At 48.5% G+C, this 22,744-nt stretch overlaps 1 protein-coding gene across 1 annotated transcript; it reads right to left on the bottom strand.

Annotated features, from left to right (window-relative positions):
• Positions 1–122: 122 nt before the first annotated feature.
• On the bottom strand, positions 123–20,128 carry wnt3 (wingless-type MMTV integration site family, member 3). Its single transcript, XM_056429859.1, has 4 exons — positions 20,049–20,128; positions 8,846–9,087; positions 5,169–5,434; positions 123–602 (listed from the first exon to the last, which is right to left on the bottom strand). The coding sequence occupies exons 1-4, from the start codon at positions 20,126–20,128 to the stop codon at positions 123–125; spliced, it is 1,068 nt and encodes a 355-aa protein (XP_056285834.1).
• Between the last annotated feature and the right edge of the window lie 2,616 nt (positions 20,129–22,744).

Genomic DNA, 22,744 nt, shown 5'->3' with positions numbered 1-22,744 from the left:
ACTGTAGCTTCTCGGACTAGAGGTCAGTTATTATGGACATGAAGCGGTTTGGAAGGGGGGGGGGGCAGCGCTTGTAGTCTAGCAGTCAGCTCTTTCTCTCTCTCTCTCTCCCTTTCCCTCGCTCACTTGCAGGTGTGCACGTCGTAGACGCGCACGCACTCCTGGCAGCTGACGTAGCAGCACCAGTGGAAGATGCAGTGGCACTTCTCCTTGCGCTTCTCAGTCCGCGTGTTGTGGCCGCGGCCGCAGCACAGCAGGTCGCAGCCCTCGATGCCGTGCGACGACACGTTGCAGACGCGGTCGCGCGTCCCGAACGAGCCGGTCTCCGGGTTGGGCTCGCAGAAGTTGGGCGAGCCCTCGTAGTAGACCAGGTCGCGCTCGGTGGGGTGCTTGAAGAAGTTGTACTTGACGCGCAGCGTCTCCACCCAGCCGCGGGACTCGCGGTGCTTCTCCACCACCATCTCCGAGGCGCTGTCGTACTTGTCCTTCAGGTAGTCGCCCAGCAGGCGGAAGTCCGGCTGCGCCCACCAGCAGGTCTTCACCTCGCAGCTCCCCGACAGGCCGTGGCACTTGCAGCGCAGGTGCATGTGGTCCAGGATGGTCTGTGGGGGGGGGGAGGGGATTAACAGTTTAGGGACGCCATAAATCCAATTAACAGTTTAGGGATGTTTTAAAGTCAATTAATAGTTTAAGGATGTCTTAAAGTCAATTAACAGTTATGGGATGTTTTAAAGCCAATTAACAGTTTAAGGATGTCTTAAAGTCAATTAACAGTTTAAGGATGTCTTAAAGTCAATTAACAGTTATGGGATGTTTTAAAGCCAATTAACAGTTTAAGGATGTCTTAAAGTCAATTAACAGTTTAAGGATGTCTTAAAGCCAATTAACAGTTTAAGGATGTCTTAAAGTCAATTAACAATTTAAGGATGTCTTGATATGATATGATATGATATGATATGGGTTTTATTGTCATTGCATAGAGTACAGGTACAGAAGCAACGAAATTGAAAAGAAAGGGGATGGAAGATTACAGCATAACATGAGGGAAGAGAGGCGAGAAAAAAACAACCCCCCGACTATGCCCCTAGGGGTACAGTGTGGGAGCAGGAAAAAAACACCTTAGCACATAAGCACATACATCTTAAACATAAATTGCAACGAGTAGGAAGGGGGGAGGGGAGGTAAGCCAAAGACTGGGTGATCTAAGCCCAGCCATTGGGGGCAGGAGTTGACCAGCACCGACAAGCAGCCAGCCCGGTCCTTCAGCCATTACAGCGCCGATCACAGGCCCCGTCCTGTCACACTGGGGACGAAGCAGGCGAAGGCGTTGGATGGGGAGGGGGTAGTGAATGCATTTCAGTGTATGTTAAGTTCGTGTGGCGTGGCCTGTTATGTCGTCCTCCCCCAGGCCACAACAGACAAAGTTCTCAGTCCGCAAGGTGGTCGTGGCCATGGAGATAGCCTTGAAGGGTCCTGGGAGAAAACAACCACAGGTGTCTGTGGATAGGGGAAGGAATGAGAGAGATTCTCGTTTCAGTGATCTTCGGGAGTTGTTGTTCCAGTAACGGCCTTGGCCAAGGCCCGTCCTGCTAAGGACTCCGAAAGCAGATAAGATTGGGATTGTTTGGTCTTCCAGTAGCTGCATTTCAATTTTGCGCAACCACTATTCCTCCATCTTCCTCCCGTTTGCCAATAGGATTTCAAATCGATCCACTTTCATTTGCAGAGCCGTCAGCTTCTCCACGATGTTATCATTCTGGCGGTTTAATGCCACAGTCTGAGTGCCAACAACTCTACCCAACGCAATCATGTCGGGCAGCCTTAGGGGGCTTTTTACAGCTGTCACCGTTTCCTTAATTTTCCGATAAGCCAGGGCAGCGCCAAATCCAAACAGCAGAAATCCTGTAATCATAGTTCCGAATAGGTAGATGTCTTCTACGTCCTCCACGGAGAGTGGTGCTAGGCACAAGACCCGCCACTGCCCGCGTCCATCGTGTATCCAGCAACATTCGTCCCAGCAGGACAGGCAGGTTCCCCCGAACCCGAGCTTCTCGTCGAGAAGATGGTGTCAATTGCGTTTAAGGACCAGTTGATTACGTCCATGGTTTTTAGTTCGAAGAGCGATGCGTAGAGAGTCTCTCCAGTATAGAGACAGACAAGACATGACGAGAGAAGCCAAGCAGGGAAGGGAAGGTCATGGGAAGGGGGGGGGAGAGAAAAAATGCGACCGCCTTCGGAGAGAGCCAGAGAGTATGTCTTAAAGTCAATTAACAGTTGGGATGTTTTAAAGCCAATTAACAGTTGGGATGTTTTAAAGCCAATTAACAGTTTAAGGATGTCTTGAAGTCAATTAACAGTTTAAGGATGTCTTAAAGTCAATTAACAGTTTAAGGATGTCTTAAAGTCAATTAACAGTTGGGATGTTTTAAAGCCAATTAACAGTTTAAGGATGTCTTAAAGTCAATTAACAGTTTAAGGATGTCTTAAAGTCAATTAACAGTTTGCCAATTAACAGTTATGGAATGTATTAAAGTCAATTAACAGTTTTAGGATGTATTAAAGCCAATTAACAGTTTAAGGATGTTAAGTCAATTAACAGTTTGCCAATTAACAGTTATGGGATGTTTTAAAGCCAATTAACAGTTTAAGGATGTCTTAAAGTCAATTAACAGTTTAAGGATGTCTTAAAGTCAATTAACAGTTATGGGATGTTTTAAAGCCAATTAACAGTTTAAGGATGTCTTAAAGTCAATTAACAGTTTAAGGATGTCTTAAAGTCAATTAACAGTTTAAGGATGTCTTAAAGTCAATTAACAGTTTAAGGATGTCAAAAGTCAATTAACAGTTTAGGGATGTCTTAAAGTCAATTAACAGTTTAAGGATGTTTTAAAGTCAATTAATAGTTTAGGGATGTCTTTAAGTCAATTAACAGTTTGCCAATTAACAGTTATGGAATGTATGAAAGTCAATTAACAGTTTTAGGATGTATTAAAGCCAATTAACAGTTTAAGGATGTTAAGTCAATTAACAATTTGCCAATTAACAGTTATGGGATGTTTTAAAGCCAATTAACAGTTTAAGGATGTCTTAAAGTCAATTAACAGTTATGGGATGTTTTAAAGCCAATTAACAGTTATGGGATGTTTTAAAGCCAATTAACAGTTTAAGGATGTCTTAAAGTCAATTAACAGTTTGCTAATTGGAGTCCAATAAGTTGTTGAGCTATGTAAAAAGGATGTAAATAAAGGATTCAAGATTAGGAGGCAAAACAAGGATGCACAAAGAAATGCAAGGTTCAACCACAAACAACCACGAGATATATATATATATATATATATATATGAGTATAAATAGTCCCTTTAAAATTGCTCCATCAGCTTAGATTCACAGAAACTTCTTCAATGCACAGACCTGACCTGACATGTTCATCGCGCCCCAAACTCGTTCCCCGGAGGCATGAAACCCTAAATGTGCTCCTCTTGAAGCTGGTGGAGCTCCAGGGCGGTGAGAAGTTTCTACGGACGTCTCGACATTAGTTTGCTGCGTCGCTGCGTCGCCCCGGAGTCCACTCGGAGGCGGTGAATTCAAGCTGCGCCCGCCTGACGTTCAAGGCCTTCAGGCGGTGGCAATTTGATACTTTAAAAAAAAAGAGGCAGATTTTGGGTGGAGTAAGGGTAATTAAGTCAAAAGTGCTGGCTCCTAATCTGACGACTGACTCGGTCACCGCAGAGTCAGATATGTCGGAATTTTAATGGTCAGAAATTTACAGGAAATTAAATCAATGCAGACTTTACGAAAACCGCTGCAGTCTCTCAGAACGGGCCGAATACAACCAAACGCCCCCGGCTGCATCTTAGCGTCGCGCAGCTGTGAAGTTCAGAGGCTCGGCGCCGCTGCCGGTTCCCTGTGAAGTCGCCGTGGGGCTTATTGCGCCTATTGTGTTCTGATTATTGTTGCACTTTTAATTCTGCGGCTAAATATAGCAGAATTCCCCCCAGCTGGGGGCGGAGGGCAGGTGGCTGAGGAAGGGGATATAGTGAGGTGTGTGTGGGGGGGGGGGGCTAGTGACATCACTTTGTGAGCTTGTCATGCCAACATCAAGTCCCAGAGGGCCCCGGGGGGCTCAATAAAGGAGCGTGAGAGGGCCAGGTGTAGAGGAGCCGGTGCTGCTCACTTAGCTCCTGTGCGCTCGCTTCAAAGGGCCCCTTGTTCCTCCGGTTGCCGTGTGGTCCCTCCGTTTGCCCCTCGGCGAGCAGCCGGAGCCCATTCCTCTCCGCGAGCGGTGACAGCAGCCAGTGATGTTTTAAGTCGGAGACGATTCCCTTCTCCACCCCCTCGACTCACGGATGATTTTTTTTCCCGCCCAAGACGAGCGATTAACCCGTCGGGTGCCGAACGCGTCCCTCCGTCACACGAACACTCGGTGACCCCCGCTTCCGGGATGAAGCGTCTCCTTTTGCCGCGAGACAGCGTGAGCAGAGGTCTGGAGGAGGCCTCGCGGTGCCGTGGACCGCTGACACCACCGAACCCCCTGCTGACCAGTTCAGGCTTGTGCTAATCAATAAGTGCAGAACAGTGTGTGAGGCCCCTCAGCTGGCTCAGTGGAGATGCAGTAATGTCCACCGGAGCAGAGGATGAAGTCACTCTCCCCCCTGTGTGTGTGTGTGTGTGTGTGTGTGTGTGTGTGTGTGTATGTGTGTGTGTGTGTGTGTGTGTGGCCCCACTGGCTCCCTAGTTAGATGGCTACACCACCGCTTGTTGGAAGCGACCTCCCTGATGACGGAGTTGACCCTCACGCACCGGTCCCTCCATCAATCGATGGATACAGGCTGATGAATTCTGAATTCCTACAACGATATTTTAAACAAGTGTGTACCCTTCACCGGCCCGCACTGCGCGCTGACCGCTTGGGTTCAACCGCAAGATCGTCAATTAGTTTGAGTTATTTATGCTTTTCTTTTGTCACGCTGAACGACTTATTTCCAAGTAGCCTCCATCTCGTAAACTCATGATTTATGTATTTATCTCTCCAGAAGATCGGAGGCTGTTGCAGAGACGGACATTTCTTTTCTGCGTTGCAGACGTCGCCATATGGTACGTATTATATATATATATATTATATCACATGTCTGTGCACGTTCTCCTCACACGCCTCTACGCGCGTTTACCGAGCGTCCCGCCTCGTTGTTGTGCCGGTTCATCGCCGAGCGGGCGTCCGGGCGGTTCTCCCTGGCGTCGGCGAACTCCCGGGACACCAGCACTCCGAACTCAGCGTCCTCGCTGCAGCCGCCCCACTTCCAGCCCTCGCCCGGCGGCCCCTTGTGGTGGGAGTCGCAGCCGCACATGGTGGACGTGCCCTCGGCGCAGGAGCGCGTCACGGCGAACGCCACGCCGGCCGACGCTATGGCGTGGACAAACGCCGACTCCCTGGTGGCTGAGGGCGAGAGAGAGAGAGAGAGAGAGAGTCAATTTCTTTAGCTGCAGACATCCAGACAGAAGTATTGAAGAGGAAACTTTGACCACAACAGTTCGTCTTGGAGATGGAACATCTCTTGGAACCCTCTGTTATTATTTTTCACAATCTATAAACACGGCTGACGGTGTTTACCACCGTGAGGAAGGAGCCGAGACGCAGAGTCCCTCCAGCGACGTCGGCCCTTTGTGGCCGTCGTCAGGAGGGCCGAGCGCCCAGTGGGATCTCAGTGACCTCCTGTCATCCCGGAGGTGTGCTGCTTTGCATCTGGATAGTGTTTCAGGAATGTTGTCTCTCTCTCTCCCCCCCACACACACACACCTCCCACCCGTACCGTGTTCATAGCCCAGGGCCTTCTGGTGAAAGCTAGCAGTGTGTCGGCCCGTTTAACACCGAAGGATGGAGTTACTCCTCCTTTTGAAGGCAACAGCTTATTATGTAACCAGACACCATTGTTTCACAAGCACAGCACACTTAACGTGGCTCACCCATTACACACACAGATGTAGCAGACATACAAAACACACACACACACACACACACACACACACACACACACACACACACACACACACACACACACACACACACCCACACACACACACAGGGGGGGACACAGGACCAGAACCCGTCTTTTACAGACCACGGGCCACGAAAGCCAGAACTTCCTCTCGCCTCTCCGCTGCCAGGAAGGCTTTCAAGACTCGATCAGAATCAAGTTCACAAACCACAAACACAGTTCACTGATGTCCGGCTGGAGGCCGTCACGTATCCACACCCTGAAAGTTACAAAACAAAAAGTATATCTTTTTATTAGCCTGTAGGGCTACTATGACGCCAAAGGGATCAATAGTTGCGCCGTATGCATGCTAATAATACAATTAATAATATACAAGGTACAATTTCAGATGGTGTTTTGTTGTTGTTGTTGTTGTGAAAGTGTAATTCAGATGCTGAAATACTGTAAATCACAATTATCTTCTATAATATATTTAAAAAATAACATGACAAACTGAGCCCATTTTGTTCCCAATATATTTGATGTATTTGTTTGGCCTGTTTGTTTTCACCGTGCGGTCCCAGTAAAAAGTCGCAGTGTTGCTTTAAATTCCCAGCGCATGATTGGATGACACACCGTCCTCAGGTCGGGCGCCCCTGCTCGCCCTGGCAGGCCTCGCTGGGCCCTCCACAACGGGGGCCTGGAGCTCTGGCTGTTAGCCATGGCTAGCGCTGCTGCTGCTACCTGCTGGGCCCATCAATCCGCCTTTGTGTCCCTTGTGTCACACTGTGTTACACACACAAAGGGCCCGGCGCCTCGCGGCCCCACAGCTCCGCTCTGCCCGGAGCTGGCATTCCCTAAACTCCCTAACCCCCCCCCCCCCCTCTCTCTCTCTCCAGCCACCCCTCCGCCACCACAGGACCTCAACCCCCCACTTCCTCCCGGCATCCACCAACACCTTAAGGTGCCCGGCTGGTGGCGCTCCCTTCCCTTCTCCCAGCTTTTACATTCATCCTACCCAAAGGTGAGATGTCCGTCCGTCCGTCCGTCCTTTTCTATAAATCTTACCCAAAAGTGAGATGCCCTCCCTTCCTTCCTTCCTTCCTTCCTTCCTTCCTTTCGTTTCTATTCATCCTTCCCAAAGTGAGATGCCCGCCCGCCCTTCTTTCCATCCTTCCTTCTTTCCTTCCTTCCTTTTCCATTCATCCTACCCAAAGGTGAGATGCCCGTCCGTCCGTCCTTCCTTTCTTCCTTCCTTCCATCCTTCTTTCCTTCCTTCCTTTTCCATTCATCCTACCCAAAAGTGAGATGCCCGCCCTTCCTTCCTTCCATCCTTCCTTCCTTCCTTTCTTTTCCATTCATCCTACCCAAAAGTGAGATGCACTTCCTTCCTTCCTTCCTTCCTTTCGTTTCTATTCATCCTTCCCAAAGTGAGATGCCCGCCCGCCCTTCTTTCCATCCTTCCTTCTTTCCTTCCTTCCTTTTCCATTCATCCTACCCAAAGGTGAGATGTCCGTCCGTCCGTCCTTCCTTTCTTCCTTCCTTCCTTCTTTCCTTCCTTCCTTTTCCATTCATCCTACCCAAAAGTGAGATGCCCGCCCGCCCTTCTTTCCATCCTTCCTTCTTTCCTTCCTTCCTTTTACATTCATCCTACCCAAAGGTGAGATGTCCGTCCGTCCGTCCTTCCTTTCTTCCTTCCTTCCTTCCTTTTCCATTCATCCTACCCAAAAGTGAGATGCCCGCCCTTCCTTCCTTCCTTCCTTCCATCCTTCCTTCCTTCCTTTCTTTTCCATTCATCCTACCCAAAAGTGAGATGCACTTCCTTCCTTCTCCATTCATCCTACCCAAAAGTGAGATGCACTTCCTTCCTTCCTTCCTTCCTTTCGTTTCTATTCATCCTCCCCAAAGTGAGATGCCCGCCCGCCCTTCTTTCCTTCCATCCTTCTTTCCTTCCTTCCTTTTCCATTCATCCAACCCAAAAGTGAGATGCCCGCCCTTCCTTCCTTCCTTCCTTCCATCCTTCCTTCCTTTCTTTTCCATTCATCCTACCCAAAAGTGAGATGCACTTCCTTCCTTCCTTCCCGGGCTAGGGGTTGGGTAAGATCCCCTTTCAGCCTGTTTTCATGAGTCAAAAGGGCGTGTGAACAGGGCGTCCGTGGGAGCTGGACTGTGAGGCGCGCTGGTCTTCATGCACAGTAGGGGTTGAGCGGAGCCCCCCGGCCCTTTTCTATTGCCTGTAATCTCATTTGGCCTCCCCTCTCCCTTTTATTTGACTGAGGAGCTTGGACTGCTCACACTGCCCAGCTCGGCCCGGATCCCTTCCCCTCCGACACACAGGGTCATTCATTTCCAATCAGCAGCCTCGCTCACACAAACATCTACCTTTTAGAATTAGGGACTGCGAGGCCTTAAGTGGGAGACCTGTGCCTATTGTGCCCCCCCCCCCCCCCTTTCCCAATCTCCGTCGGGTTTAGTGTGATTCACTAAAAGGACACATACATCGTACATTGGTATTCTGCTGGTGAAGCGCCTGACGGACGTCTCCAGTCTATCAGCCGTGCTCGTCAGGTTGTGTTGATGGACTTTCACCGTGTTGACCCTCTTTCATGTACCAGAGTGTAAACACGGTCTGGATGAGTGTGTGTGTGTGTGTGTGGGGGTGGGGGGTTGCGATACTGGCGGCAAAAGATGGGTGGAAGTTGAATAATGTGTCAGTGCTTGTACCCGCGCCCATTTCTCACTGCAGAGCGGGAAAGTTGTAGCAGGGGGGGGGGGGGGTTGTAGCAGCTTGCCTCGGATACGTGTGTACATTGTGTACATTGTGTACCTTGTTATCACATCCAGCAGCAAAGAGGCGAGCAGACACCGTTTACCTTTATCCAGCACGGGGCCGAAGATGGCCAGGTTGTCCTTGATGGTGGTGCAGTTCCACCGTCGGCCCCTGAACTGGTGTTGGCACTCCTGGATCCCCAGCTTGACCCCCTCGGCGACGCTGGGCATGATCTCGATGTAGTTGCGGCAGAAGCGCAGCTGCTTGGGCACCAGGCCGGGGATGGAGCCGCACAGGATGGGCTGGGAGCCCAGAGACGAGTACTGCTGCCCGAGGGCCAGGGACCTGCAGGGGGAGAGGCTGGTCAGAGGCCGCCGGACTCGAACGCGTCTCTGCATCCGTGTTCAGCACCGCAGCCGACCGGGGGTCCAAAAGAGGCTCATCACCACGACCGGAACTCAAATGAGCTTCTCTTCTTTTTCTTATTCTTTTCTTTTTATACCGATTGCCGTTCAGTCGTTTTTTGTTACCAGCACAGACAATGGTCCTGGAGTGAAAGCTGTCGATTTGGATAGATTAGGATCTATTTATCCCGAGGGATGTACATTCTTTTTCCAGATAGTTTCTAAATCATAACATTTCGGCAATTTTGACTGAGTTTATTTTGTCAAACATGGTTTAACGTTGTGAATACAAACAAAAGACACTTGAAAAGGTTTAGAAAAAAACGATACGGCTGGGCTTGAAATAAGTACGTAGACTTTGTAACCAAAGTAGAGAAACACGTCTGAAAACATCCCAAACGGACCAGAACAATAAGTCATCCACAGTATTGTGAGAACGGGCTGTGTATTCATATCAAGTCTTAAAACTCAGGACATTTGGCTTCTTTTGTGAAAGGAAACACACAAAAAGACTTCACAGAGAATCAAATTGTCTGCAAATCTCTCAACGCAAGTTATCGAAAAACGTGTTTTGCGTCACTAGCAGGCGGCGAGCGGCGTGAGAAAGCGTCGATGGCGAGGCCTCCCTGAAAGCCAAGCGGCTTTTCCAGAGGAGATGTCTTCTCTCTTCGTTAAGCTCAGGTTTAATTGTGAGCCTATAGCTCAGCGACAGTGATTTATACCGCAGTGTTTTGATTGACTTATCTGTTTAATGTAGTTTATACGAGAGAGCTGCTGTTTATTTTGGTCTCTTTTTCTTTCTTTTTTCCCACCAGGAGGGGAGGGGCTACAGGCCCACTTCAGGGCTGGGATACAAGCTATTAGTTCTGGCTCTTCAAGTGTTTCCACTTAAGTTAATAATATATACAGATCTAACAGATAACACACAAGAACCTGTCTGCCCCCCCCCCCCCCCCCCTCTCTCTCTCTTCCTCTCTCTCTCCTTCTATAAAACACCTGCCTCTGCGGCGTTCACAAGAAGAAGCGCTGCCTGTGGAGCGGCGCGCCTCACCAGGAGGCTCGTGCATGTTTGCCCACGCAAGGGATTAATCACCCCGACGAGACAGCCCAGATCAGCTCGAGATGCCAGAAACCATTATAGTTTCATTTGGGTAATTAATTTTAATTGCTTTGTATTTCTCTTGACATAAAAGTCTGCGAGAAAGGAAAGAAAACACGTTTGCCGTGTCCGTGTTTTAACACGCTTTTTGTGGCGACAAGCTCAAACGAAACTGTGCGGGGTTTTCTTCCACAAGGTCGCGCGACTACTGGAGGACGTTGGCCTCCAATGTCTTGTTTATTTGGATCTGTGGCGCGTCGCCTGACGCCACGTCTCCGTGGACCGAGGGGGGGGGGGGGGGGGGGGGCGGTGTTCTCCAGGGGTTGATGTTGGTGTTGGGCTGCGTCCGTGCGGCGGGCAACGCGGCGCTGGGCGTCCCGCGACGGGATCACGGGGAACAATTGATGCTGATCGCATCGGAGCGCCACTCGGGATGACCTCGGGACCCCCGCAGGGCGCAACCCAATCGCGGCAGCCCGCCGACTCTGACGGATGAGCGCTGCGCTCCACCCCAACACAAAAGTCAAGCCATTGAAGTCACAGGAGAAGGGGACAAAAATAAATCAATACCCCCCCCCCCCCTCCTCCTTCTTCATAGGTTCTCAGCTCAGGGGCGCTTTTGCTTTCTGCATATGGTTACGATCCCCCCCCCAAAACTTGCCCCCACCGTCCCTCCCAAACATGTTTTGGGGAATTGGTCACATGCATTACACACTGAAACATGCCCGTTGTTTTGGCTTTCTACAGCTGGCGTAATGGAATGTATAATGATGTCATAATTGGTTAAAAGTCACTTGTGCTGTTGGCTTCCTCGTAAAAAACGCAACAAAACGTTCTCACGTTTCGGTGTACGTGGAGCCCGAGCGCAGCTCCTCGATTGAGTAGCACAGTTACGTGAACTATCCGAACTCAAACGTTGCCACGCGTGAGGTCTCTCCTTTCAAATTCAACTCAATAACGATCGAACTTTTGAAAAAATGCTTGTTTTGCCCCAATTTGACGTTCCCGTGCAGTAATCCGATCGCGCTCATCAATCTCGCTCATGTTCTTGTCTCAAGTTTAACGAAGCGGAGGCGGCCGCATGAGCTCATCCCGCCGGGGTCCCGGTCCCGCCGACAATCACCGAGTTCAAGCGTTGCAGGCTTCACTCCGTCTGGTGACTCAGGGCCCGTAATTACACCGTCTGCTCGCGTGGTTTCTGCCCATTAATCTCCGAGCCGCGGAGAGGACCCGAGTGGGCGAGCTCGAGTCTGAACCCCTGATGTCACATTGGTCGGTTAAGTCAAAAAGGAAAATCTCTCCCGCCCAAGCTGAACCGCTTCCCCATCGCACCGACATACATTGGAATCAATTAGCCAACCGCATGGGACATGGTGGTGGACATCGCGTGTTTGGACCACAGGCTCGGAATCTAACAGCCTATTCGTCTTTGTTTGCATCGGATGTGCCTCGCTTGATCCATGCGGACAGATGAGATGAAAGGGGATATCTTTTTTTGGCTCGGTGCTAATGAGAGTCTTAACCCTGAGGGGTTATGAGGCGTATCGTGCAAACAGACGCACACAAACACACACACGCGCACTCCACAGACGCATACACGCAGGCCACATGTGATCCTGCCCGCTTTGCCTCACTTCTGGGAAGCCACGAGCAACGTGTCTCAACCGAGCGAGGGAGCAGCAGACGCAGAGACCTCCGCAGAGGCAGAACGCCGGGGGAATCTGCTGTCGGGGACGAGCCGAGCCGCAGAGCGGCAGCAAGCGGCAGGGCTTGGCAGGTGCATGCCCGGGCAGGTCCGCATGGGGCCTCCAATGGCCCGAGGGGTGGGTGGAGGGGGGGTGGAGGCTTGGTTTTCGACAATCTGCAGCGGCGGTCTGTTTTTTAAATTTGTGTCGGTGAGCAAGGAATCTTGTCCTGTCAGAAATGTGTTGCAACTGTTGTTGCGGGAGGTCTGCATTGCAGGGTCAGTGTGGAGCACATGTCTGTGCACAGATGGGCTTTTTCTTTGTGTGACAGCCTCCTATGTACGCAGGCACAAAGAGTACCGGGTGACCCCCCTGAACCTGGAGAGCAGAACATGACACCTGAACTGACTCCCTCCGGCCCGCAGAAACAGTTTGAAGTTCACGACCAGGGTCCCGCGTATACATATCTAGGAGGATGCTGCGTGCCTTATTTATCAAAGTCATTGCGATCAGGTGCTCAGATTCTACCGTCATGTAATCCACAAGATACCTAGTCAGAGTTGCTGCCCATCTTTTAAGTGAGGAGAACAAAAGTTCATTCTTTCTATTAACCCTATTTATTATACCATTGCAATGTTTTGAGTCACAACCCTTACTTTGGTGTCATACCTTTTTTGAGTAGTCTACATTGCACATACTGTACATGGCGAAAGCCGTGAGAACTGGTCATAACAGGTTGTCACTTTGGAGTAAATTCATGCATTTTTTAAATCATATTATATCGAGTCACAATGCTAAGCATATGTACTCTCCTCAAATGATTAAAAACAATTATCGAGAATGTTAATGTTATTTATTATGATTGTATATTTTCATATGTGAACTACAATAAAGACATTTTGCTTCAGTGGCACAAAAAACGAGTCATACGTCACTTCCGGCTGCCATCTTTGGACATTTTGTGGTTAACAGGTTTTCTTATCATCATCTTTTGTAATTGATGAGGTCAGAAGAGTCTTTGAGGAACCTGCACACGTCTTTAAAACACTGGTAAGTGTTTCTGAAACGTTTTTTGAGTAACATATGACTTGTTTTTAGCCTCAAGAAAGTCAGAAAATGAACTAACGTTAGCTAGCGTTACACGTTTAGCAAACTCGTGTTTCTTTCAATATCACGTTTTATCTTAAATTCAAAAGATAATTAATGTGACACCACAGTTGGTTTTAATAATTTCTAACATACCTTTTTAATCATTCCGCATTCTTCATGTCGTAAAGTGCTTTTTATCCCAAGTAAAAACAGTGTTTCATTGAGTCGTCCTCTTCAATGCGCTCGCGCACCCACGTCACTAACGTAAGTTCGCCGTAAATGAACGTATATTACGTAAGTTACGTACGTTACGTAAAATATGATTTTGCTCTTCTGAGTCTCAGATCTTTTGTCTGTCAGCAAAAAAAATAATATTGAATTAAAAGTCCTGCATTTAAGATGTATTTAATCAGAAGTACTTAGGCACAATAAGTAAATGTTCTTACTAATTACTCACAGGCAGAATTGGTGATAGTTATTCAAAATAGATGCATTTTACTGTTGAAGCTGGTTGCGTTGCAGCTATTAACATACTGTTGGATAATTTAATGAACATAAAATGCACATTGTATGCTTTGTGTGTTAAGTCTTGATTTGCAAAAAAATTATAGTTGTTAAATAACTGGAGTGGAGTGAATAGTACAACAAAATATTGCAAATACTCAAGTAAAGTATGAATATCTCCACACTGGTCTGTTTCCAGCACTGGTTTCAGCTGGTTAAGAACATTTGAAACACGTTTTTAGGTTCATGTTGTTTTGACTGAAGCTTTTAGGGGCTCAAATTGGAGCGCTGAAGTGGCGACTAAAGTATGAGGAAGAGCGAGGGATCAGAGGGCCTGTCACAATTCCTCCCTCCATGCATTATTCCTCAGGCGCTGTTCGAAGATTCATGGAAACATGCATGCGTGTGTGAAGGCAGAGTGAACCACGCGGCTGTGTTGCTACTTGTAAGTTCGTACATCCAACAAGGTCATCACTGCTGGATACTGGCAAGAGATGCCTTTGTTTGTGTTGCTCATTTCTGGGCAAACATTGTTAAAAATAGTTAATTGCGTACCGGGCTCGCACCCTCGTTGCAGGACATGCTGAAAACTGCTGACGCGTAATGATATAATTCAAAGTTGGAACACTCTCCGGGCTCTTGATGATGTTTTACAGTAACTATGACATTGTGTGCAAAAAATCCGAGGATTTGTTCAATGAATAAATCATCATTTGACAGCTCTAAACAGTCGATAAGGAATTTGTATTAATTCGGTCTTATGTTGAAGAAACTTATAAAACGCTATTGCATTCCAATGTATTTTTGCCGCTATTGACGATGTGTGCCAGTCGTTCTCGGCGCTGTCTGAACAAGTTAACTTATTTCATTACAGAGAAATTAATAAAGTGCCTGAAGCGCTGCGTCCTGAGTGCATTCTGTCACCTCGTCAGCCGAACAGACTGCGAGAATATTGTTTGCATTGAACTCCAATTTACCTCTAATGTACCTTCCTATATGTTGACGCCGCAGCTCAGCTCGTCAGATTTGCCCGGAGGCCGCGGCGCTAAGCGAGGCCCCGGCAGAGAACACTGCCATCACAATCTCATTTATGAATCCCACAGCGGGGAGACAAAGAGACACTCTAAAGAGATTAAGTGGGCCAAGGAAAGTTGCCGGCTTCGCCCGAGGATGGGACTTTTCCTGGTGGAGGCTGGAATGCGAAAGCTCCTGTCTTTGTTCTGTCGTCTTCACTTTTTTTTTCTTCTCTTTGGCACACTTTTGATTTGTAGTCCGACAGCTCCTGGCTGATCAGATAGAAAGATGACAGGACCCCCGGAAAAAAAAGTTCCACCCCCCCCCCCCCCTGCAGACTGTGAGTGTGGAGTTGGGACAAGGAGCCCCTGCAGTCACAACCATGCCGACGGAGAGAAGAGGGAAAACTTGTGAACTTGCGCGAAAAAAACCAACTGAGAGCGGCAGAGGCTGACGAATGCTCGGCGTCCCGGTGCGTCCGCAGGTGGACACACGACCATCTCGAAGGGGCCGAGCCTGTTTGAATGAAAGTCTTTTGGCCTGTGTGTGTGTGTCTGTGTGTGTGTGTGAATCAGAACCCAAACAGTGCATTGTTCCCTGCCTCCGCTCGTCGGCCCCGCTGTCGTAACGCATCCTCTCCAAATCGTAGCTCGTAGTGGATTCTCTGGAATCTCCCATCGCACGTCTGGAATGTCTTGGTGGCAATTTAAAAAACACGGCAGTTAAATCCCCTCGTTGACGTTCGCGTGCTTGCGTAATTTGGAGAGGGAAAAAGAAGAAGGGGGAACAAAAAGGCTGTGCGATTGTCGGGCGTCGAAGTCGGCGGCCTGCAGATCTGTTTCCCTCGTGTCCCCTTAAACAAAGTGCTGTGCGTGTTCCTGCGTCGCCTCTGCCTGTGTTTTCTTTTTTTGGGTGCACGCTAAAAAGTACCAAAAAAGGTGGCATCGAACATCTGCGCAGATTCACATATTCTTTGACCTGATCATTTATCATTTTTGACAAAATATATATATATTATTTAGGGAACTTTCTTGTTCGGCTGCTTGTGTTCAGAAAATATTGAGTTTAAATTTAGATCTTTTGCTAAATGAAAAAAAAGGTTATACATTTAGAGTTTATCAATTTGGTATCAGAGCCTCTCTAGTATTGAAAATACAAAATAAAGATACTTACTCCTATTGGGCTGCACAATCAACTGAACGTGTTTATAAACTTAAACTGTGATATTTAAACTGTATAGAAACACGCCGACAGAACTTAGCAACATAAATATTTTGCCCTCCAAAATCAATCGAAAAATCGTGATAAATAATTACAATCGCGCAATCGATGTTTACGTATGGAGATGAATTGTTGTCACATTATCCAAAATGTTGTTTTTAAATCCTCCTCTCACTTGAGAGCCATTGACTGGTCATCCTCGCCGCCTCCTGATGAGCTGCCTGGGCGACCCCGTCGGTGACCCCGGGGCCTTCGGCTGAAATACAGGTCGTACAGGTGCGAGCAACACGTCTCTGTGAGCGACCCCCGTGTGTCAGAGGAACGGCTTTCTGCTCATAATTCACCACACAGGTGAGATCCAGCCAGGTAATGAAGACTTTAAATATGGTGTGTGTGTGTGTGTGTGTGTGCGCCTTCACACGTGTCCCCTAACGATCTCTTCGCCCCGGGGCCGTTGGCGTTTTCCCTTTGAGGAACTGCCCCGGCTTGTGTTTAGTGCGGCTAATAGCCGTGCACCGGGGGACTTTGTCATTTCCTACAAGGGCTCACTGTCCTTTGATAGCGTTTGAAGATTAGAAACTCGCCTTCGCCTCTTTGAAACACCACTCTCCTTTGAACCCCTCCGCCTGTAGCTGCAGTCTGACTGGATGACGTCGTTGCCTCGCGCGCTCGGTCGGTGACGACTGCGCTGAGTCAGCGCATGAGCTCACCGACGCACGGCCATTGTGATCAGCAATGCTTCTTTTTTTATTTTTTTTTGAAGATCAGCATATTGAAATGCATCCGAGTCACAAGACGGTTCATGAAGAATCGACCCCCTCCGGGTCCCCGAGACGTTTCTCTCTGGCTTCGAGCCCCCAAAGTTGCCCCTGACTCCGGCCCTCGGCCCTTCACAATGGGTCCCTGAAGTTTCACGTGAATGACATTCTTCCGGACTTTCCTGCTCTTTTATCCGGCGCTGAGAATAATAGCCGAACATCCTTGATCTTTTCACACAAGGCGGCGGACGGAGGCTTTTCCCCGCAGTAAGAATCATTTAAGTGATCCCTTTTGCCAATGGTTTTTGGGGTTGGAGATTGGATTGGAGATTGGAGGAGGGGGGGGGGGGGCGTCACAGTCAGATAATGACATTCCTGAGACCCAGAGATGGACTCTAGAGCCCCATTTAAGCCGCTCAGGTTGAACTGGTCCGCATGTAGACTGGGCAATTTGGGGAAACCTAGATGGCTTCGAGAGGCGCGCCACTGATTTTTATTGGTTCCCAAACACCCCCCCCCCCCACAAGTAGTCCTTCAAAACGACAAAACACAATCATGGTCAGGAAGCCGTGTTTAGGGATTTTGCACGCTCCACATTTTAATTAAAAAGATGTGGAACGTGAATGAGTGAACGCTTCACGAGGCTGAATAGTGGAGTGTGTTTGTAATACCTGTACGATACCTGTACCGTTGTTGCTCCGCACTGTTAAATCGTGTTTCTGTTCAGATGCAGTTACTGACCACACGGCTCTGCTTCTGCTTTTGTCTCACCTGAGTGGAAGTGAACTAATTCAACGAAAAATCGGTCGATTTTGACTGCATTGATGGCACGCAGCAGCTCTCGGTTCCCTCTCTCCGTCCCCATAATTATCTGCCTGATTTCATAACCCTCACAGTTTTAAATAATCTCAGCATTAAAAACATTAAAAAGTCCACATGAGAATTTCCCTCCTTGAAATAAAAAAAAGAGAGAGTACAGCGTCTCTGCTTTCTTGTACAGACGTAATGTCAACAGAGGAGCAGGAGACACTTATTGGATTCGAGACGTCTCGTGGCCGTGCGGCGTGATGTGACAGCGTTAAACCGATAATCGGCGGTGACGCTCGGCGGCTCGCGTTCGGGTGAATTCATCCGAGCTAATTCCTCCGCTGAAAGTGACTGTCATCATTCACTCACAGCCGCCGCCGCTGTTTACGCAAGGAACACAAATACGGGCCGGCTTAAGCTGTTCCGAGAGCAGCTGAGGAGTTAAGCCGCGACGCAATACCGCAACCTCTGTGGCCTGATAAGAATATGATGTCATCGGTTCTTGGCTATTCTTTGATTATTAAAGCGCAGGTTAAATCGCGAAAAAAACAAAGGCACGGCAATAACTCCAGCAACAGATATTTACTCATGTACGGCGTTGGCAGATAATTGGACGGAGACCCCGTGGGTCCAGTGGCGTCACGGCGAGGCCTTTTTAAGCCGTCACGAATTCTTTCAAACTTTGTTTCTGCCCATGTTGTGCAAAATTTCTGTTCCCCCCCCCGACATTCTTGCATCCCCCCCCCCCCAAAACAAAACAAAACAAAAGGACGATTCAGCACTCCTCCATCTCGCCGCTCTCTCTCCAAACCCACCTCATTAGTTTGCTATGTCTCTCCACTGCACCTCATCTTCCTCCGCGCTTATGTGCATATCGCCGGAGTTATTTATGCCCCGTTTTGTTTCTCAACACCCCGTCTTGTAAAAGCCGGGCTGCCAGGCATGAAGCAATCAACAAAAAAACGTCTCTTCCCCCGCAGCCCGTCCCACCTCGGCTGGAGGATTTATGGGCGAAGTCGTCGCCCTTGAGACAGAAGCCGAGAGGATCCCCCCCCCCCCCCACCCGGGGGCCCTCGCTGAAACTCGGCACCCTCCTTGTTTTGACGCACCACCTCATTTTGTCTGCCTTTTTTTTCTCCTTTTTTTTTTTTGGAGGTCGGGGGGACGTGTTCGACACCCCGGGGTGATGCCACTGACAGCGCGGTTTTGACACCCATTCCTCAGCACCTGCCCGAGTCACCTGGAGCCACGGCTCTTCAGAAAAATGTGTTACCCAAATCAAAGGTTGGTGCGCATTGTTGGGGTTCAAACATTATACCGGCAAGCTCCTTGAACAGAACAGCTGCAGGTAATACACACACACACACACACACACAAAGAGAGAGAATCCCAGGCTCTTTTGTGGCCCTTGTCTGATGGGTCTAGCTGAAGCCAGGAGTGGGTGTAAAGTCCTCTCTGCCATTAACACTTCAGCCCCGTGGCCTGTGAGCTTGGCAGCTGCCGGCTCTGTAAATGAAACCAGGAGATGCTCGCGGTTTGGACAGCGCCTCGGTGGGACCACATGCTAGTCGGGCTACTAAAAGTGCAGTAGCCCTGACAAGTATTGTGTCGCGAGCCAAAAGAGCTTTGTCATACGCCTACGCGAAAAAAGAAGAATATCTCCAAAATAGAAGCTTTATGTTTCAAAAGGAGACCAGGAGCTATGAGGTCAGCTGTGCCTGCATGTAGCTGAATTTGTAATGAGATAAACCTCTACGTTTCAGTTGCCCGTGCCAAAAGCGATCTGGGATAATTTAACAAAGAATTAAAGAAAAACCCTGCAGGGTTTAACATATTGTCTCCTGACAAATCCGTGGAGGAGGGGGTCGTGTGGGGGTGGATTGTGGTACGATTGAAAAGCAAAATGATATGCTTAACTCTTTAAGAAGAAGGGGGAACAAACTGATTAATTTAATAGCAGCTGATACCCTGTGGCACACCGCAAATTTGTAATACAAAATAATAAAATTGTGAACAAGATTTTGTGTTCAACGCATGTTATCATACAAAAAATATATAAGAAAGAAAGAAAAAGCCCCAAAATAATTCAGATTTCGATTCACGTCGTGTTTTTTGATCTCTCGCCTCACAATAGCAAACGAAACGACGCTGATCTTTCTAAGTCACGCTGGCCGTACTCCCTGAGGCAATCCTAAAATTACATGGTTGCACTTCAAGTGAGGAACTGACTGGTGTCGAAACAGGACGATTCTTTCGAGGCTTTGTTGAGTTCTGCAGCTGCATCGGCATCGTCATCGTCCTGTCACGAGATCCCCGACTCACGCCACAATGACTGATCTCTCGGACCGACGCCGTTGTGACGGGGTCCTCACGCCGCTGTTTGACAAGTCGTCTCAACATGGCAACCATTCGCTTCTTTTCAGCGGTTCCCACATTATTATTTTTTATTCGTCCTCCTCGCATCACAACATGTGATAGATGGACCAGAGTGTGTGTGTGGGGGGGGGAAGAATGGCGAGTCTTTTCCGTTACGCTAGTATTTGAGGTTAAGATTCTTTGGACTGGGCCGGAGAACATTTTTCCACGCAGTCAACTGTAAGTGCACACTCTGCCCTTAAGAAATGATCATTTGACCCCCAACCCCCCAAAAACACAAAACAACAACAACCCCTCTCTCGCCCTCTCTTCACAGGGTCTGATGCTGAAACTGTGGATTTGTACTCACCACCAGATGGGATAGCCTCCAAGCACCCGCGAGCTGGACAGCCACACACACATCCAATATCCAATCAGATATAAATCCATGAGGTAAGCCTTGTTGTGTGTGTGTGTGTGTGTGAGAGAAGGTGAAGAAGGAAGAAAAAAAAAAAACACGGATCAATACATGTAACTTCCAGCAGGCAGTGAAGAAGAGTTTCCAGGAGGAGACGCTTTAGGGCAGCTTGATTGTTGAATGACGGGGGAGGATTAAAACGATATTAAGAAAGAGAGAAAAAATCTAATGTTCTTCCTCCTGTTTTCCCCCCTTCTTTGAGTCGGGCCAGGAAAAGTGTGTCTGTCTCCTCGTAGTTAAGAGAATAAGTGTCTCTCGCACACATGCACACACGCTCCTACCCGTCCTCTCCTTCCCTCCCTCTCTCTGAGGTTCTTCCCTAAGGTAGATATCTTTTCTCTCTCTCTCTCTCTCTCTCTACTTTTTTCTCCCTCAGGATGCCTCATCCACAGGCCCAATATTAAAGGTGGGGTAGGGGGGGGGGAGGTTTTTGGAGATGTCAGCTGGCAAGCCAATCACAGAAGATGGCCTTAGGTTACGAAAAAAAAAAAAATGTATTATTCGTTCCCATCTGTCAATCACACGCCACCCCCTGGTAATGTGGAAAAGAAAGGAAAGAGTGAAAAGAGGGGAGGGAGGGAAATGAGAGAGCGAGGTATGGGGAGGGACACGCAAAGAAAAGGTAGAGTTGTTACTCAACTTGTTTCATGTGTGATTGAAGAAGAAAAAAAGGAAAAGTCCCGGGTTTAGGGAAGAAGGGATGAAAGCTGGCTTCAGAAGGCTGGAGGGGCGTTTGGCTGACGTACATGTTGACACATTGATTTTTTAGGGGTTGTGCCCTGACTAATTGATCCGGATATACGTGAATACTACACACACACACACACACACGTCAACACACGCATACTCACGGGGACACGCACACATGTATAGATACAGTGAATTTTCTAAATTGTTGCTCCCGCCCACCCCACCAGGGGAAGGAGGACATAAAGGGGACACAATAAAGCCATAAAGAGCGGCGGCGGCGGCGGCCCGGCATGCAGGCGTTGTGTGCTGCGGCGGCCCAAAGGCGACACATTTTTACATCGCCACTATTGTCATTGTGATGGGGGGCTGTGGGGCGAGGGGGAGGATGGAGACGGGGAGAGAGAGAGGGGGGGGGGAGGAGGGAGGGAGGGAGGGAGGAGGAGGAGGAGGGTGGGACACTTGTGATGGACTTAGCCTGCAGTAAGCAGTGCGTTTGATTCTCACACACACCAGGAAACTGATCGGGGCGGAGACAAACGAGATACCCGGCCGGAGATCAAACGGAGCCTCTGGTCGAGATAACAATCTGGCTTCTAGGTTTATGATCGGGCGCTCGAGGAAGGAGAGCGGCCGGCCACCGGCAGACACCACTGACACCAGCAGGGAAGGGCTTCACGGGTGTAAAGTTCGAACTTTTTCAAGAAATGTGTGGCTCTAAAGTTGTTTTTGGAGACGAGTTGTTTCTGTCAGTGGACTTCGTGACAGTTCACTCGTCCGTGACGTGAAATGAAAACACACAGAAACATTGTTCTGCAAACGAGACTTCCATTCGACTCATCGCTGAGCACATTGGAAACATATTTAGATGATGGATGACCTGATGTTCAGCGTGCGCTGCCATGTGGAAGACGGCCGTCAGGAGATCGGTTTCCAAGAGAGGAAGCTCAGAATGCGTTTTATTGATTTCATCCTGATTTGATATCGTCACAACAAAAAGAAACTCCCCCCCAAAAAAGTCTGGAAATAATTTCCGTGGCCCTGAACACAACTACAGACGATGAATACCTGGTTTGTTGAAGTCGTAGTTTCTCATGGACACGTATAATACTTATTTTGTATATATTGTGATATGGAATAAGTGATTTTAAAAAGCAGAATTACCGTAAAATTATGTGATTTTCTGAACTATTATTTCCCCATTTAGTTATTACATTCACATTACTGATGTTTATTTATCATAAAACAAAAACAATCGACTATAATAAACGATATTAAGGTGTTAAAATTCATATACAATATTATTATTTTTTTTTCAGCCCAACTGCCACCCTGAATTGATTTTAAATGTGTCGCTTCCTTAAAACAGTGAATGTTGTTCCTGACACCAAACTGTTTAACATTTTTGTACAGCTTCAGGATTAAATTTGCGAAAGATAAAACGTGTGTTTGTTACTTTGAGGGGGGGGGGGGTCTCAGCCGAGGACCTCCAGAGAGCGAGGGGGCAGGAAGGTCGCTCAGCAGGGGCTGGGAGCGTGCACTCTGCAGAGAGGAGACCCCGTTGCCCACCGCAGGGCCACAGCGCAGTGACCACAGTCTGGAGGTCAGCGGTGGAGTGCCCCCCCCTCCTTCGCCCGCTCCTTCTGTGTTTTATTCCTCCTTAACAAAGAAGATAGGGAAACAGGCAGTGACTGAGGGGCACTCGACCCACCGGCCTGTTTGAGAGGAGGGAGAAAAGAGAGGCGAGGTGGGGGGGTGGGGGGGTTCCTCCGAGCCCCTAAATGTGACAGTAATTGATAGATATCTTTGTGAAGGTTGTATGAATCGTGCTCTCCCGCCGGTCGTGGTGGGGAGTCTTCTACATTACACACCAAACAAAAACAAAGATGGGCTGGAGTCGA

The sequence above is a fragment of the Pseudoliparis swirei genome, chromosome 13 (assembly GCF_029220125.1).
Source record: "Pseudoliparis swirei isolate HS2019 ecotype Mariana Trench chromosome 13, NWPU_hadal_v1, whole genome shotgun sequence".
Lineage (NCBI taxonomy): Eukaryota > Metazoa > Chordata > Actinopteri > Perciformes > Liparidae > Pseudoliparis > Pseudoliparis swirei.
The sequence above is the reverse complement of the archived record's forward strand: the minus strand, read 5'-3'. Positions and strand labels throughout refer to the sequence as shown.